Raw genomic sequence first — 17,165 nt, forward strand, 5'->3', positions numbered from 1 at the left:
ACAGGAGACTTCCTGTCTTCCTTGTCCAAGCCCAAAAGGCTACAGCCTGCACCAGAGTAGAACCATCTGCATGGGAGGCCTACTTTCATAAGCATAGGAAGCTCTATTAGAGTATTTTATTCATAAACTGACTATTAGAAAGGAGACTTTTACCTGTACTGTTATTATTCAAGCTGCCTTAATGTTACATACACAGAAGAGAACCACATTATTTTGTTGTTTTTATCTCTGCATGTCTCAATAATTTTAATCTTGACAAGAACAGAGCATGTGAAATCTTCTTAGCTATACTGGAACTGTATCAGAGTGAGCAAGAAAAGAATTCAGCTTAATAAGAACAATTTCTCTAAAATTAATGAAATAACCACTTAAAGTAATTTGAATTTCAGTGACTGAAGATCCCTCAGTCTGGTGATTTTTCATTATTGTTGCTATCTAAAGGTCCTTCAGACCTGGACAAGAGAAAACCAGCTGTCACTGCAGGATAAAACATTAATAGCTCAATTTTGATTTTATGGAAAGTAGCATTGCTTACCACCGGCTTGGAGATATTAGAAAGAAGTGCTTCAAGAGCTTTTGTTTCTTCATCCTTTTCTTAAAAAACAAAACACATGCCTGTGACTAATTGTTCACATTTACACAATAAAATATCTTTTAAAATACAGACAACAGACTCAGATGTGCACAACTGGAACTCCCTTACCAACTTAAGCTGCGTTGATATATGGCACCCTAAAACTGAAAAAAGATTAGCTAAACTAGGGGATTGTATAAATTTAATACATTGCAGAGGCACTGACCATCTCCTAAAATATATATTTGAATTTAAATAGCCCACTTTTTAGAAGGTTCAGGAGATATCTTGGGTATGTCAGATACCAACCCTAATTTTCATTAGTATATTAAAAAAAAAAACTTTTAACACTAAACATTTGTTTAAGATGCGTCATGCATTTTCTCACATGTACTACTGAGACAATCATGTAACAAAATTAGCAAGTGAATGTATCGAACCTGACATAGGTAGACTGTGGTTAAGTGGGAGGTGTAGTATTTTTTACCTTAATTCCCTTTTTTTTTTTATGAGAAAATTTAACGGGAACTCTCTCCTTGCTAAATGTCCTACCAGAGAGTGAGATCAAGTAAATTATTTTATATTAATGAGTTTTCTTGTTAAAGTTTATTAAAATTATCTGTGATCTGTTATGCCCTTGTTACTGCAATTCTAGGTAATGTTGTAAATTGTTTCCTCTTTTTAAATCAACTTTAAATTTGATATAAAATCCACTGAAATAAAGCAGACTTGAAAAGAAGGCCTGCCGTATGTGTATGTTACAATTTTTAGTCACAACAGAATAACACTAAACTCCACAGTAACCCGCCTTTGAATCAATGATAAACAACTGCAACTGTGAACATTTAAAAAGAAAAGAGAAGGAAAGACGCAAAGATGAAAGTAAAAAGAAAAAATGCTGGAACACAGAACTGTAACAGTTGGGGAAAACACTGAAATTGCTGTTTATCAGTGTTTACAAAGAAATACCTGTACTGATAAGAATCTCTATTGTTAGGCAATAAAATCTCGAATGCTGTCTCAATGAGAAACCTCTGTTGTATATGCACATGCGCACCGGATACGGTGACTATTAAAAGCCTGTATGATGACATTAGCTGATATGCAAATTAAAACAAAGGTAAACATCAAGCCAGTCTGAACAGTCTGTTTTCTTACTCTAAAACGTTTGGATACTTTAAACATACAGCACATATTTAAGGTTTATAACTACTGTAAAATGCTTCACTGATGTATTTTGTAACCTTCTAAATAAAACTGTTCTACATCTCCTAACAAAAGGGTGTGAATTACATTTTTCTTCGTATACTACATAGAACATTGACAGCTAAGAAGCCTATTCTTACTGATATACTATTTTGTTTTTAAATTTACTAAGAAGCCACAATATATTATATATAAAGGGCAACACCATTCACACACAATGAAAATAGGCAACTGAACAACCAGTCAGGACTAGACCCAGCAACAATTGTGCCCCTTCCAATAGGGAGAACACAGAAATGACGTAGCCAGCCATAGGTGGTCAGCCCTACAGATTGAGACAGCAGTTCAGCCTATTGGTTAGAGCTGGTTTGGCGGGAGAGACAGGTCAGGAACTCTTGTGGGGCAGAAGTGGAATGCCAGAACTAGAGGGCAAATTAGAACTGTAAACAAGAAGTTGGGCTGGGGACTGAAGCTGAAGACTAGAGAAGAATAGGGACTGGATCCAGAGTGGACAACAGGTGGAGCAGGAGCAGGAGCAGGTTCAAAACGAAGGCTGAAGCAAGATCTGGAAAGGAGCTGGACAAGCATGATGTATGTTGAGCAGCTGTAGGTGCTAGGCTTATAAGATAGCTGCTAAGGCATCAGCCAATCAGGTGCTGTGGCCACTCTGTCAGTTCCAAGACAGCGAAGCTGGGTTCACTGGTAGTCTAGCAGCAAAGTTAACCAGGGAGCATGCTAGCAACAGGTCTAGTCCCTGAGAAGTAATGATGAGAAGATGCCATTTTCTGTGGATGGCTGCATTCCTCCTTCACTGGCTCAGCGCTGCACTGGCTCATACTGAGGACATGGTATGGGTTCAGTATTGTAATGGGCCATAAAACTGGTGTCTCCGATAAGTCTTTTGTTTTCAGCATCCAGCAGAGGTATGAATTTAAGTTCCCAGGCTTGCCTTCTGATGGTGTTGTGCAGGTTTCCTTTGAGGAAGAGCACTGTGTGATCAGAGGTATAATGAACACTATGTAAAAAGTGTTTGGTTATGGATGACAGGGTGTTTTCACCTTTTATAACTGTTCTGCACGAGTTCATTTGAAAGAGCAATGATTGGTTTCATCCACGGATTTGTTGCTGGGGCATTTGATATGTTAGACAAGGTACACCAAATGTTGCAAAACGCAGAGCAGTTGTAGCTGTCCCAGGACACTAGAGAGACAAGGTTAGTGAAGTACTGTAATGCCTTTTAAAGGACCAACTTCTCAAAAGCCTGTCTCTCTCATGAAGACAAGTTAGTCCAATAAAAGATATTACTGCACTTACCTTGTTTTTCTAACATGTTTTAACAGACATGCATACAACCTATGGGTCTTGAAAGGTATGCTGTGTGGATAGTCATCATTGTAGCAGTGGTGGTATGTCAGCAGGTGCCCTGGTCTACGGAGAGCTTGCTTTTGATGATGAGACTGGGGCATTGTTTTAAGGTCAGAAGAGTGGGCTTGGGAAAGATTCCATTCAGGATGTGGCCCCATCAAGTAGGTCCTGCATATGTTTGATGCCACTTAGAAGTTTTAGTGTTGGGTAGTAGGTGATAAGTGGGGTTCTGTAATCAATGGTGGTTTTTCCCTTTGTGACAAGGTGAGGCTGGGAGCAGGTAAGAACAAGAAGGAAAAGCAGGGCAGGAAAACAAGCACACTGTGAGCAGCTGGGGAGGAAGACACCCTGGGTCAACTGGGGCCAGCTGGTCCCGCTTAAGCCTGCTTTTAAAAGAACCCTTGCCTAGTAGGCAGGGGAGAGAGAGCTGGAGCAGAGCGGAGCAGAGCAAAGCAAAGCAAGAGAGCAGCAAAGCGAGTTTTCTAGAGGCACCAAAAGAAGGAGAGGAGTACTCAGTCACAAGGGGCTAAAGCCCCTGCCCAAGAGGCCTGAGATTTGGAGTAGGGCAAAGCAGGCTGAACACACAGGAGGAGCCAAACCAGGAGGGGGAACAGGCTGTGGCTGCGGCTGCTACCACTGCCACTACGTGGAGGGGGGACGGGGCAAGGAATTGTCTGGGGAAGTGGCCCAGGGAAGAGCTGTGGTGTTCATAACGAGGGGAGCCCTCCCCCACCACCAGCAGCCACACAGGGTCCCTGGGCAGGAACCCAGAACAAGTGGGTGGGGCCTGGGTTCCCCCCAGACCACCATCTCCCCCTTCCCCCTCCTCAAGAAAGGCAACGGTGTCTGGGCCGTGGGAGAGTGGACTAAATAAAGGCCTGGAGCCCAGGAAGCTGGCCAGCCTTGCCTCACCTTATACTGAAACAGCTCTTCTGGGGTATCTGATTGGCACATTCCTTGACAAAATCTATTTCTCTCATGGTCTATCCATGTTTTGTGATGGCAGTTTAACTGTTTAGATGTGTATCCCAAATTCTCTCTTCAGAGCAAAAACTGTGCCTGGCTGCAGATAACAGATTTTTGCATGTGTGTCTGGGGTGGTTATAACAGCAACGAAGGGTCCTGTGGCACCTTATAGACTAACAGAAAAGTTTTGACCATGAGCTTTCGTGAGCACAGACTCACTGGTTGCTGGATCTGTAGATGTACATGTGATTGTCTGTGGGGATATTTTATACAGGTGTTTGAATGGTTCCATTGTTGAAGCTTGTCCAGATGCTCAAGAATTTGGAGGCTAATGTGGGAGTTCTAGGAGTCAAATGAATAGCTAGTGGTTGCGGAAGTTGTGGTGGAAATATAAAGCAGCAGGGATGCAGACTTTCTGAAGGACTCTCCTGACTTAGTGATATTCATCCCTCTCTTCTGAGGTAACCTACTGGTTCCAATTCATTTCTGCTTCTACACAAAACTTCTGTGGACAGCCCAGTCCCACACCTTTTCCACATCATGAACAGAAACAGGAAATCAACTCACTCTACTTCAGAGTTCTAGCAAGCATTAAGGGTAGGACTTCTGTGTACAGATGATGCTCTGTTGCTGAATAGCTGAGCCTATAACATCACATGTACTGATTCCCTCCTCCCGTACAGTAAAGGAACAAACTTCAACAACTCACACTACAGGTGCCACCTAATAAATTGCTTTTACCAGTGAAGAATCTGGTATTTTCTAGCCATCAGTGCTGGCATCATATTTACGCTTCCTGTTCAAATGCTCAGCATTTTGACACATATTTCTTTGCTTATCTCCTCTTCCTTTCTCATCAAATGCATGCACTTAGTCAGTGTCCTTTTTGGCCCACTCTTAACTCCACGACTTCTGCCATGTTGCCCATATTCTGGGATCTATTTTTAATCCTTACTTACAAATGGCTCCACCACAGTCAGAGCCCTCCTTAGAACTTATTTTTTTCTACAGAGGCCTTTCTGTAACGACAACGAGAAGTCCTGTGACCCCTTATACACTAACAGATATTTTGGAGCATAAACTTTCGTGGGCAGGACTTCTTGTTTTTGTAGATACACACTAACATGGCTATCCCTCTATAATTTTCTGCAATGACTTGGCATAGAAAGACATTTACAAATTATATTTGAAAACAAAAGCCCACAAAACAAAGACAGGACATTCCATCTGCTTAGTAACCAGAAATTAAACCTTGTGGAGCAGCAATGAGGCAACTGGAGAGAGCATGATGGGGTCATGTGCCCCGCTCCCACTCAAGGAGGGAGCTGGGCTGAGTGCAGCTGAGAGGATTGTGCCCCCACAACCCTATCAATTACGCCCACCAACCATCAAGAGTTACAAGTCATCTTTGTCAGGGATTGGTTCCCGCGTGTCCTGCACCATGCGAAGCTGTCTGCATTGTGTGGACACATCAACACGCAGTACCCTAAACATCAAAGAAAGAAATCACAATGGTGGACAAGGCACAGAACTTTATCTGAAGGGAATTACAAGATCTGACCTACAAAACTTGCTCAGATCAAGCTGGAGCCTTCCGGGCTTGCAGCTGCAAGCTCTCATGGCTGTCCCTCCTTTAATAAGATGGAGGTGGTGGGGTGGGGGGATGTAATCACTTTGTTTAGGTTGTGAGAAAACAACAGGCTAATGTCCAGCTTTATCACTATCACAGTGTGGCTGCTCCACCTCTAGAGATAATGCACAGAATTAGAGACAGCAGTTATGCTAATTTTTTCTAGCGCTTACCTTCTACTTCTGTGTCCACTTGAGAATTACTTTTTCCTTTCCCCACAGACTTGCACTTTGTAGATGCTGTGCTTACACTACTTGTGTTCTGCCCTTTCAAAAGTCCATTATGTTCATTTGTTGGAGAAGGAGATTTCTGAGGTGATGGTGGTGGACTGTTCAATTTATCCTTCTGTGTTCCGTGCCGATCTTTTAATTTTTTCTGTAAACGTTCATATGTTTTACTAGACCTTTCGTCTCTAAAGTTGGATCTTCCATGGGTGGAGAGAGCATCTAAATTAAAGCAAAGCCAAGAAATACTCAGAAAATGTAACAATGTATATATTTACAAATTCATTTGAAAAGACTCCACATACATCTTGAAATTACAGCTATTCTTTTTTCATTGTGAACCTAGCTAGCTCAAAAGTTCACCCACTTAGCATTTCAAATGTTAACTGTTACATATACATTTTTTAAGGATAAAAGTGTAACCATACTCTCTGTTTTAACTAGAACAATATATCTTAAATATTCCAAATTTTTGCTTTGTATTGTTAGGTGCATAATTTGACAGTATTAACATGCTTGCCAATATGACATCACTTTTCCTCTACTATGAATTAGAAGCCAAATAGCCTCTCTATGGCCCTGTTGGTGCAACAGACATAGTTATCCCTATTCTGGTTTATTAACAGAGTGCTGTAAGAACTTGTAAAACAAGAAATGGAGAATCCACAATGAAACCATATGAATCTGATAAATTCACTTACCACAGAGTATGACAATCTCATTTCAAGGGAGCTGAACACCACACATTGAGCAAACAAAATATATCAGCACTTAAGCCCTGATTAAGCAGGCCACACATTTAGCAAAGCAAACTGAAGAACAGGCTTTGCTGAAATGGGAGTACAGAGCATTTTCTATACTAATAAGCCATAGCAGGGCATTAATATAATTCCCTGATAGAGGTTCCAGTCAACATTTTTCACCTAGCTCCTACTGGCTGTAACTGGCAACAAAGTTTTGGAACTTAGTTTGGAACAGAATAAATTACTATCTTAATGGTCATTCAGCAGAAACTAGTAAAAAAAAGAAAAAAACCACCACCAACAAAAAAACCCCTCAGCGACTGAAGGATACTAATGTAATGAGGCTAAGTACAGTCAGGCATGCTCACTATTCATCTATGTTTTAAACAATGTTTTTAACAATGGATTTCTATACATTATAATATCATAGGCCAAGCCACTCTTCTCATTTGTTTGGTAACATGGTCAAAACAGTGCACAGCAGTGAATTGGTGTACAGCTGTGATGTCACCAAAAAGCTGAAGCACACAAATAGGTTTTTGGGCAATGATAAAGACTAATGACAAACAAGAGCTGTTGAATATTGTCAAGTTTTGTACTGAATATTCTACTTCCCTTCCCCACACTAACATTTTCATTAATTTTAAACATCGTATACAGAAGTGCTTAATTACACAGTGCAGCCTTTTAAAAAGGTACACACCACAGCACCAGCTCTGTTTTCTCACTGTAATCCTATCTCTCATTAGTAAAGGAAACAGCTGGTGTTTGCTATACTTATGGGAAAAGGAGATTGCTCATCCTGAGAGCAATCTGTCTCCTTTCTTTCTTAATTTATGCACTGACTGCATTTAGATGAAAAGTTTAGAAATGAGAAGACAGGTATCAGATGGATGAAATAGTTAACTTATCAACTTTTGCTAGCAAAGCATTTTATTAAGGTAAATGACTCACAATGAAAAAGTTTCTTAAAATGTACTTTTTGCATATAGACATAACATATACATGTATATACACACAAACACTTGTAGTAATTCACATTACATTATATATAAACCAATAAAAATATGCGGGAATAAACATTCTGGATATTTGCATTTATCACTAATGTTTTAAATGGCAGAAGTTACAGACATCTGAGCTTGTGCAGATGTACCATATCATTGTACACAATCTGTTTTAGTTGTTTAAACTGGTTTCTAAATAGACGTAGTTACATGCATATAAATCACTTGTGTAGACACCTTTTTTAGGAATTCAAAATCCCATTTAAGCTATTAACTGGTTAACTGAGTAAACCGGTGAAGGGGAGGCTGGAGAGGCTGCAGACAGGAACTGCTGTAGCTGGGCTGGAGCACCCCTGCTCGTGAGTGTGCTGGGGACCAGGGCTGCTCTGGCATGGCTGGAGTGTCCCTGCCTGTGACAGTGCCGCCATAGGTAGGAGGTGCTCCAATGTGGTCTGAGCAAACCCGCTCTGCAGCAGCCCAGCCCAGCCCAGGAGCACTGCAGACAGGGGAGTTCCAGCGTGGCTGAATCAGTGCCTTTCTGCAGGGTAGCTTCGGATGCACCACAGTGTGGTACCAGGTGTGCCACAGGATGGGGGTGCTCCAGCTGGGCTTTCCCACTGCCCATTCCCCCGCATGGTCATCATGCACAGGGCTACCCCTACCCAGCTGGAGTGTCCCAGCCTGCAGCAGCACTGCCGGGCTAGAGCAACCTCCTGCCTGCAGCAAAAAAGGCAGAACATTGAGCTCTTTAAAAGGGCGGCCTCTAAGCAGGTCAGGAGACACAGGAATGGCTCTTTAGAGGAACCGCCAAACAGCCCATGCCAGACCTTCAGATTGGCCAGACCTGTCGGTTGGCAGTCCCGACCTGATCCTGGAGGAGCACTGTGACCTGCCACTGGCCTGCTACCTAGAGGGCCCAGATCTATCTGAGCCCCCTGACCTGCTGTTGGCCTGCTCCCAGGAAGGCCCAGAACTATCCCAGTCTCCTGACTGGCTACTGGCTCAGTACTTGGAGGACCTAGAACTGCCTGAGTCTCCAGATGAGCTGCCCACTTGCTACCTGGGGGACTGGACCTGCTCAACTTCCCTGATGACCCTGAATGGACCCTGGTACCAATGTAGGTATAGATAGGAAGCAGCCTGGGGCAGCCCCACACAAGCTGGTGTCCTTGTGTTGCAGCCTAGATCCTTATTACGTGGCAGCTGGTGACAGCTGCTATTAGGGCCCCAGCCTGGTGTGCAGAGAAGTGGATGGGCCTTCACCCCCTTCCCCTTTCCACTGGGTGGCAGCCTTCCCTGGAATTGGTGATGTGCTCAACCCTGCTAAAAGGGAGCTCAGACTTGCACTAACTGAGGCCATGTGCTGAGCCAGAGCAGGCTCATTACTTACTGTTTCGTTCCTCCGTCCCGTTGAAAAGAGCTGAGCCCCATAGTGACCGCCATTGGCAGCTCACTAACTGTAGGGAGGTGTTGTGGCCTGCCCCCACCCCAGAGGGAGCATACCCTAACACACACCTCCACAATCCCTACCCCATACTTTGTTTAACAAGAGTCTTATACTGGATTTAGTAAGTTGGTAAGGAAACAACTGAGGCTAAATTCAGCATAAGGCACTTTTAAACTGAAATAAGATTGTGTCTGCATGGGGGTTGCACTAATTTAAATAAACTGCTTTCCAAACAGATTTTGTTTAATCAGTATAACTTTTTAGTGTAGTCAAGGTCTAATATTTTATTTAAAAAATAATTTAGAGCCATTATCAGGCAATGGAACACTATTCATCACAGCCTGAAAAAAGCCTGAAAGAGCAGGCCCACGTACCGCAACTGAGAGTTGACTTTGAAGTGTATTTAAAAATCTGAATGTCAATTTCATTAAGCACTTTACTTCCTATTTCCAATCATTCTAGTAGCGAATCTAGCTAATGTGCTTATTACGGTTGCTGAGGCAGTGGTGGATGTTTGAGAAGTGGACATTTGGGTGATCAAATTACTGGAGTTGCAAACTAGGAGTTCAAGCTTGCCCTCAAATTTCAAGTCATCTTTGTTTCTATTCCAAAGGAGAATGAGGGAAAAATAGTATCCTTTCCTTCCTATTCTCCACACGTTGTCTCATTGCCAAAGCCTCAGCTAAGCTCCTGGTTGCCAAAATCCCAAGTCACATTCCACACTAGAGCCCAGGTAGCAAAACTCCAAAAATCCCACACCCAGCTGCCAAAACCTGTAGCTGTCACTCCTGACATCTTCTGCAATGCAGGACTGTTGGCTGGGAACAAAATTTATGGGCTCAGGGGGAATTTGGCCATACCCACGATAAGTGGCTGTCTGGCTAAGTAAAATAGCGCCAAATTATGGTGCGTGTTTGGATGAGAGAATTTCAGATTAGAGAGGTTCAACCTGTATACAAGACATACTGAGACAATATACTTGCTGCAAACATTGCATAGTTTAAGATAACTTGAGAACTTCTTAGCTCATTGTTGTTTGCCAGACAGCTTGCAAGACGGTGATCAGACAAAGTAAAAATTTTAAATGTAGGGCACTATTCTAATTATACAACTCCTAGGCTGAGTCTACATTACAAAAATAACTTTGAAGTTGACCGTCTACAAACACCCTAGTTTGAAGTTAAACTTCGAAGGAGGGCACTACTCCATTCCCAGGAGAAAGAGAAAATGTGTATAGACTCTCTGCTGGCTACTTCAATGTTCCTAGTGTAGACACACCCCAAATAACTGTAATGGCTGTTGTGTGTCTTGGACCAGACAATCTTCTCTTTAAATTTCTAGAGCACTCATGCCAGTAGGGATTTACCATCACAATATTAAGATACCTCCTGATTTTAATATTAATTTTACAAATGAAAGGCAGGTGCAGAGAGAGATTGCAGACCAGATTTTGAAAACTGCCTAAATTTAGTCATTTATTTAGGGACCTGGTTTTCAAAAGCACTGTGCACTAGAACCCCTGGTTTACAAGGCCAAAGGTCTAACAACTGAACTACTTCTCCTAATTATTCAGGAGCCTAAAGTTGGGCTGCTATTTCTGAAAACCCTGGTGTAAATCAATTGTCTAAACAGGAATTTGGGAAATGAATCCAATATTCTGAGCCCCAGACAAGTGCCTTAGCCACACCATCCTTCTCTTGAAATTTTACCCAAAAAGTAATTTTGGTGATTCAGATATTAAGTGCTCATTGCGACTATTCTGATTAATCTTTTCTGCTTCTATATTCAATTTCTTCGAAGTCAGTGTTGATTTTAAATTCTGAAATGATATGGAAGTCAGTGAATGAACTGATGCAAATGAATTACGTTTCTTCTGTTCCATAATACTAGTTATTATGCCATAAACTTACCCAGATCAGATCAGAATGTTTGTACTTAATGGGACACTTCCTGGTAGTTGAGATCCTCATTGCTACATAATGTATAATTCATAATATGTATTCCAAGAATTCAAAATTCTATTAATAACTGTCATCTTATTATATTTATGTACCTAACCTTCATTTGTCACTCCAGTTCAACTAAAGAAACAGAATGCAAACCACTGACACTTCTAGTAAAGTCCACACATTAGCGAACTGTACACGTGCACCCAAAAGCGTTAGAAAATAGAATACAGAACTTTCTAAGTATCACATGAAAGAAACTGGGTCTAAACTGCATTAGAACTATGGTAATCTTCCGAGATATGCATATCTTGTGTTTACGCAAGAGAGGGGTGTGTAAGGGGGAAGTGCTGTATGGAGAAGGGGCAGGGAGACCCTGCACCATGGCTGGGCAGTGCCTGGCTGGTAGAACCAGCCGCAGGGTCTCTGGCTGGGGGGTGGGGAGACCCGTAGCCCCATGGCTGGAAGTCCTGCGGCCATGAACTAGCCAGCTTCTCCGTTCCTGCAAGGGGGTGGGGAGCTGGGAACCAAGCAGCATCCTGGTTCCTGGCTACCCTGAGCTGGCAGGACCCAGGAAACTGACCAGTCATGAGCTGGTCAGTTTTTCAGGTCCCGCAGGTGGCAGGGAGACTAGAACCAGACTGCCCCCTGGTTCCCACTCCCCAACACTCTGGAAGGCAGGAAACTTACCAGCCCTTGTAGGCTGGTCAGTTTCCCGGCTCCTGCAAACACAGGGAAGCCCCTCGTCTTGCACGAAAATTTGAATTACGTGGGGGTTGCAGAACGCAACCCCTGCATAACCTGAGGGTTTACTGTATATTAGGAATTATATGAAGAGTAATAATTCCTGATAGCATTTACATTTTAATTTTTATCTGGATATTTGAACATTAGCCATTTTGGTGTATTCTGAAAAATGGTTTTCACAGCCCCAGAGTGATTAAAACCAATGTCTCTAAGGTGATCAGGGTCATGTGAGAAAGAAAACTTTAGTATCCATTGAAAGGAAGATCATGGTGGCAGGTTACTTAAAATAGCAGTAGAGTTATCTGATCCAAAACCCTTCAATGTCAGAGCTGTTTACAAAAAGAAAGGGGAAGAGGAGCTGGGAAGGAAGAAACCCAAAACAAAATTTAAATAATGAAATACATTTATTAAAAAAAAACCAACAAAAAGCACATGTGGCTGTAAGAGAGCTCTCAAAATTGGTCTGTGTCCAGCTACATTGTGCAAAACTTCATATGTACATTGCACCATTATACCACAGTTGAGGACATAAAGTGGAACCACTATTGTATCCAACTACATGATGTATTTTGGTAGGAGAATGTAATTACCTAAATTGGAATTTAGCCTAGACACCTGAGTTAACACTCCTCTTCTTAAGAAAACCCACAGAATTTTTAATGACCACAGGTTGTCAGGTATTACTTTTTACATCTCAAATTAAATGAAGGAGACTCACTTGCAAGATCACTGTATCTGGGAACCACACTGAGGCAATTACTAATATACTGAGTCAGAGGAAAGAGTGATACTCACTGAATTACTAAACTCACATCATGTGTCTCCTTGCCTTTTTCTGTGGGTTAGGCTCCCTTCTTTAACTAGTACCCTTTAAAGCTAACAGCTACACAAGAGAAGAATACTGAATGGAGTGGAGATGCCAGTAGAACATGCGCATGATGGTCTGATAGGATCTGTAACACTCCGATAATTTACTTACCCAGATCTCCATATACCTGTGAGGTGTGATACTGTGGTATGTACTGCGAAGCCATATCACCTGCTCCAGTCACTGCTGAGTATATGTGTCGTGGTGGAGGAGGCATCATAGCCTGAAGAGGAATGAAACCCGGCAATGGATGATGTGGAGGCCGATGTATTACTGCATGACTGCCAGGGTGAAATTCTGGAGCCTGGGGTACCACCACAACCCTTCGAACGCCGTTGTCTTCAATAACCTGCAAGCAAAGAGAACAAAACATTTATCAGGTAAAGGACTGATTCTTAGACAGCAAACAGCTCATTTCAAATACACACCACAAAAGCATAAATGGAGCTGGAGCTATGCAGTCAGAAAGATAAAACTATAAATCTTTTTAAAAGAGAAGGTTTCTTTTTGAATATGAAACAGCAAAAGAATCTTCAGTGGTATAAGTAGAACAAGATGGAAATGATACAAAATGGAATGTAGGAGAGGAAAATGTGAGATATTTATAGGGAGTTTCACTGGATTTCTTGCAAGAAAAGTGTGAAAGTTGAATTGATTTCTTCATGAGAAAATAATGGGGAGAAAATAATTCTCCACCAACCTCAAGCGAAAGCAGTTTGTAAAAAAAATTTATAAACAGTTTTTAATCCTTATCAGCCATTTTGAGCTTCACCAGCATAGTCAACCCATTTTTTAAGAAGTAGAAAATTAAACACATTAGTACAGCTGGTAGTACAACACACAGTCTAAAAGGAGACCTGGCTTGGAGTTACCATGGCTGGAGGCATTGTGGGAGGCAATAATCTAGCCTCCGGAGTGCCAAAAATGACCACAAGGACCCAGAAACAAAGTGTTACAGAATAATACCTTAGAGGCAATTGCCAGGCCTTTGAGCTGGTAGGTCTGCATGCTGATGAAGATGCAGTCCATATGTAACAGGTTGCAACAGACATTCAGAAAAAAAGAGGAAAACTTCTACGCACACTATAATATTCTAAACAGCTTTGTAATGTAGGAGATAGACCACATGGCATAAACTGTTAACTGCGGTAATGTGTAGCAAGATGACCTTCTACTGTGATGTAGATGTGGGAACAGGAATCCACAGAAATTAAGTATAAGAGGGGTAACTGAGTTAGTCTGTGTCTTCAAAAACAACAGGGAGCTGTGTGCACCTTACAGACTAACAGATATTTTGGAGTATAAGCTTTCGTGGGCAAAGACCTGTTTGGTCAGAGGCATGAATGGGGGTTCCAGAAGAGGGTCTAAATTTATAGGCGCATGAAAAGGAGGGAGTCCCAGTCAAGAGGGCCAGAGTTTACAAGGTCAGTTCAGTCAGGGAGGATGTGGCCCATTATCAGTAGCTAATATGGAGGTGTGAACATCAAGGCTGTGTCTACACTAGCCCAAAACTTTGAAATGGCCATGCAAATGGCCATTTCAAATTTTACTAATGAAGTGCTGTAATACATATTCAGTGCCTCATTAGAATGCCCGGCAGCCGCAGCACTTTGAAATTGCTGTGACCTGCCCAGACGGGGGTCCGTTTTGAAAGGACCCCAGCAACTTCGAAATCCCCTTATTCCTATCAGCAGATAGGAATAAGGGGATTTCGAAGTTGGTGGTGTCCTTTCGAAAAGGACCCCCATCTGGATGAGCCACGCAGTGGCAAGCTGCAGCAATTTCAAAGTGCCGCCACTGCCTGCACTCTAATGAGGCGCTGAATATGTATTTCAGCACTTCATTAGTCAATTTCAAAATGGCCATTTCAAAGTTTTGGGCTAGTGTAGACATAGCCCAAGAGAGTAGAAACTGTTTTTGTAATTGGTCAGCCACTCCAAATTTCTGTTCAGTCCTTGGCTGATGGTGTCAAATTTGCAAAGGAATTTCAGCTCTACAGTTTCTCTTTGGAGTCTGTCTCTGGAGTTTTTTTTTTGTTGTAGGATTGCTACTTTTAAATATTTTACTGAGTGTCCTGGGAGACTGAAGTGTTCTCCTATAGGTTTTTGTATGCTACCATTCCTGATATCTGATATGTATACATTTATTCTTTCATGTAGAGTCTGTCCAGTTTGGCCAATGTATACTGCAGTGGTGCATTGCTGGCACATGATGGCATATATTAGTAGATGTGCAGGTGAATTAATCTCCTTGTGTGCACCCAGGTTTAAGGAGGGTTAACAGGAGAAATGCGCCCATCGACCTTCTTCCATGTAGACAGACACTGAAGCTGACCCCCAATAAGTCAATTTTAGCCATGCACAGCTAAAAATTAGCACAGCTAAAACTGCGTATTGGCCATCAACTTCTATGACTATTATAGACATAGCCTAAGATTATGAAAAATGCATCAAATCAAAAGGTTACAAAAGCTATTCAGCACAGCATAATGCTTTTCAGGCTCTGTGACTTTCCAATGTGTTTGGTGCTTTCCAATGTGTTTAGTACCTGGGCCTGTACCAACTCCTATTCTCCATGATCCCCAAAACAGTTTCTGCAGCAGTATTGTACTTAATTGCTAGAGAATTGAGACAATCTATGTGGCAGTGTTTTGTCAAACAACTAGGTTGGAATTCGGATCTAGTCTGCTTAAAGTTATTCAGCCTCATAATAGATTCAAGTTCTATAGAAAGAAAGATTTCATTAAAACAATGTTTCTTGTCTTTATGGCTTAAAAAGTCCAAATCTGATGTGATTGTAAACAAACTGGAAACCAATATAATGCACTGCCTCCTGGCTACATGTCCCAGTCATGACATTAGGTTCTGAAAGTCCAAAAATTAAAAAGTTAGTTTTAAATAAATTACGTGCACATTTGTGTGTCTCCTTTATATTTTAATTGCAATTGTGTATGCTAATCAGATAACTGCAAATGTACAAAAAAAAAAGATGAATCAACAATAACCTTAACAGTTTAACATTTAATTCTGACATAAGCCCTGTATTCTGTATCTTTGTGTAAATCCATCATCACTACAAACATCAGCAGAGCCACTCCAGATCAATGCAGGCAGACAGACTTAACTGTAGAAGAGGCAGGCCCACACATAATACACTCATCCCTCCTTAAACGAGTACTCCATTTACGAGTACTCTCTTAAACAAGGGACACATTTACCTACCTTAGTTCACTCTACGAGTGAACTTTCTCCGCTCCTACAAGCCTTACCCACCTCTCTGTGGCTCCAACCCCCCAGTCTGCCCCCCCTCCCCTGCCAGCCCCGCAGTCCCAACGCGATGCAGCTTGACCCCCTGTTGGCCTGACCCCACGGCCCCAAACCGCGGCAGCCTGATGCCCCTGCCGGCCCCGCGGCCAGACCACCCCCCCACTTGACACCACCCCCCACAGCCTGACCCCGTGGCCGCCTGTACCCCTGTGGGTTTTGGGGCCAGACTCCCGCTGCCGCCTGTACTCCCGAGGCCAGACCCCTCCCCCCGTGGCCCTGCAGCCAGACCTCCTGCGGCTGCCTGTACCCCTCACGGCCACACAACCAGACTCCCTCCTCCCTGCCACCTGTATCCCCCGTGGCCAGACCACATGGCTGCCTGTACTCCTGCAACCCTGGGGCCAGACACCCCTGTGGGCCCCGGGGCCAGACCCTCCCACGGCCTCCTCTGTCCCCACGGTCAGACCCCTTTCATGACTGCCTGTACCCCCCACAACCTGCCCCCTGCCCCCTGCAGCCTGCCGTCCCTGCCACCTGTATCCTCGAGGCCTGACCCCACCCCCTGCCTGTAACCCCCGCAGCCCCAAACTGTGGCAGCCAGATCCTCTGACCGGTCCACAGCCAGACCCTCCCTGCCGCCTGACCCCTGCAGCTCCGCAGCCTGACCCCCTGCCAGCCCCAAACCATGGCAGCCTGAAACCCCCACCCAAACCACCACCAGATTTTAACTCTCCCTCCCACTCATAGCCCCAAACTACCCCCAGCCTTTGACCCTCCCCAACCCAAGGTTCACTCACCTTTCAAAAGCAGCGCCACCTGCTGCCACTCCTTCCCTGAGTAAGGAGCACTACGAACCTATCAGAGACTTTTACATGTAATTTAATAGGAATTTAGTGTCTCTCTTATGTGTTTCTGCCTATGAGCAGAAAGTTGGGAACCAATTGTGCTTGTATAGCGAGGGATGAGTGTGCTTAAAAGTACAATTTCACCCTCTTTACAGAATGAATGTCACTCCCATGATATTGGGCGTAGAGCAAGTCCTGTTGTTTTTTTTAACAGTATATCACATGTTTTTGGAAACACTTCAGTTTTATACAACGTGTGAAAACCAAGTCATGTCTTATTCTAGATGTTGGCTCTAATCTCCAGCAACAGAAAGTATAGTGTGAAAACTCC

At 43.0% G+C, this 17,165-nt stretch overlaps 1 protein-coding gene across 4 annotated transcripts in view; it reads right to left on the reverse strand.

Moving 5' to 3' along the window:
- Nucleotides 1-17,165, reverse strand: part of FNDC3A (fibronectin type III domain containing 3A) — a 224,663-nt gene that overhangs the window by 93,173 nt on the left and 114,325 nt on the right. For all 4 annotated transcript variants that reach the window (XM_074987823.1, XM_074987830.1, XM_074987839.1 and 1 more), the window contains 3 exons: nucleotides 12,835-13,072; nucleotides 5,915-6,187; nucleotides 536-594 (listed from right to left, as the gene is read on the reverse strand). In XM_074987823.1, the coding sequence (XP_074843924.1) occupies nucleotides 536-594; nucleotides 5,915-6,187; nucleotides 12,835-13,072 (570 nt within the window). The remainder of the gene's footprint in view (nucleotides 1-535; nucleotides 595-5,914; nucleotides 6,188-12,834; nucleotides 13,073-17,165) is intronic.

The sequence above is a fragment of the Carettochelys insculpta genome, chromosome 1 (assembly GCF_033958435.1).
Source record: "Carettochelys insculpta isolate YL-2023 chromosome 1, ASM3395843v1, whole genome shotgun sequence".
Lineage (NCBI taxonomy): Eukaryota > Metazoa > Chordata > Testudines > Carettochelyidae > Carettochelys > Carettochelys insculpta.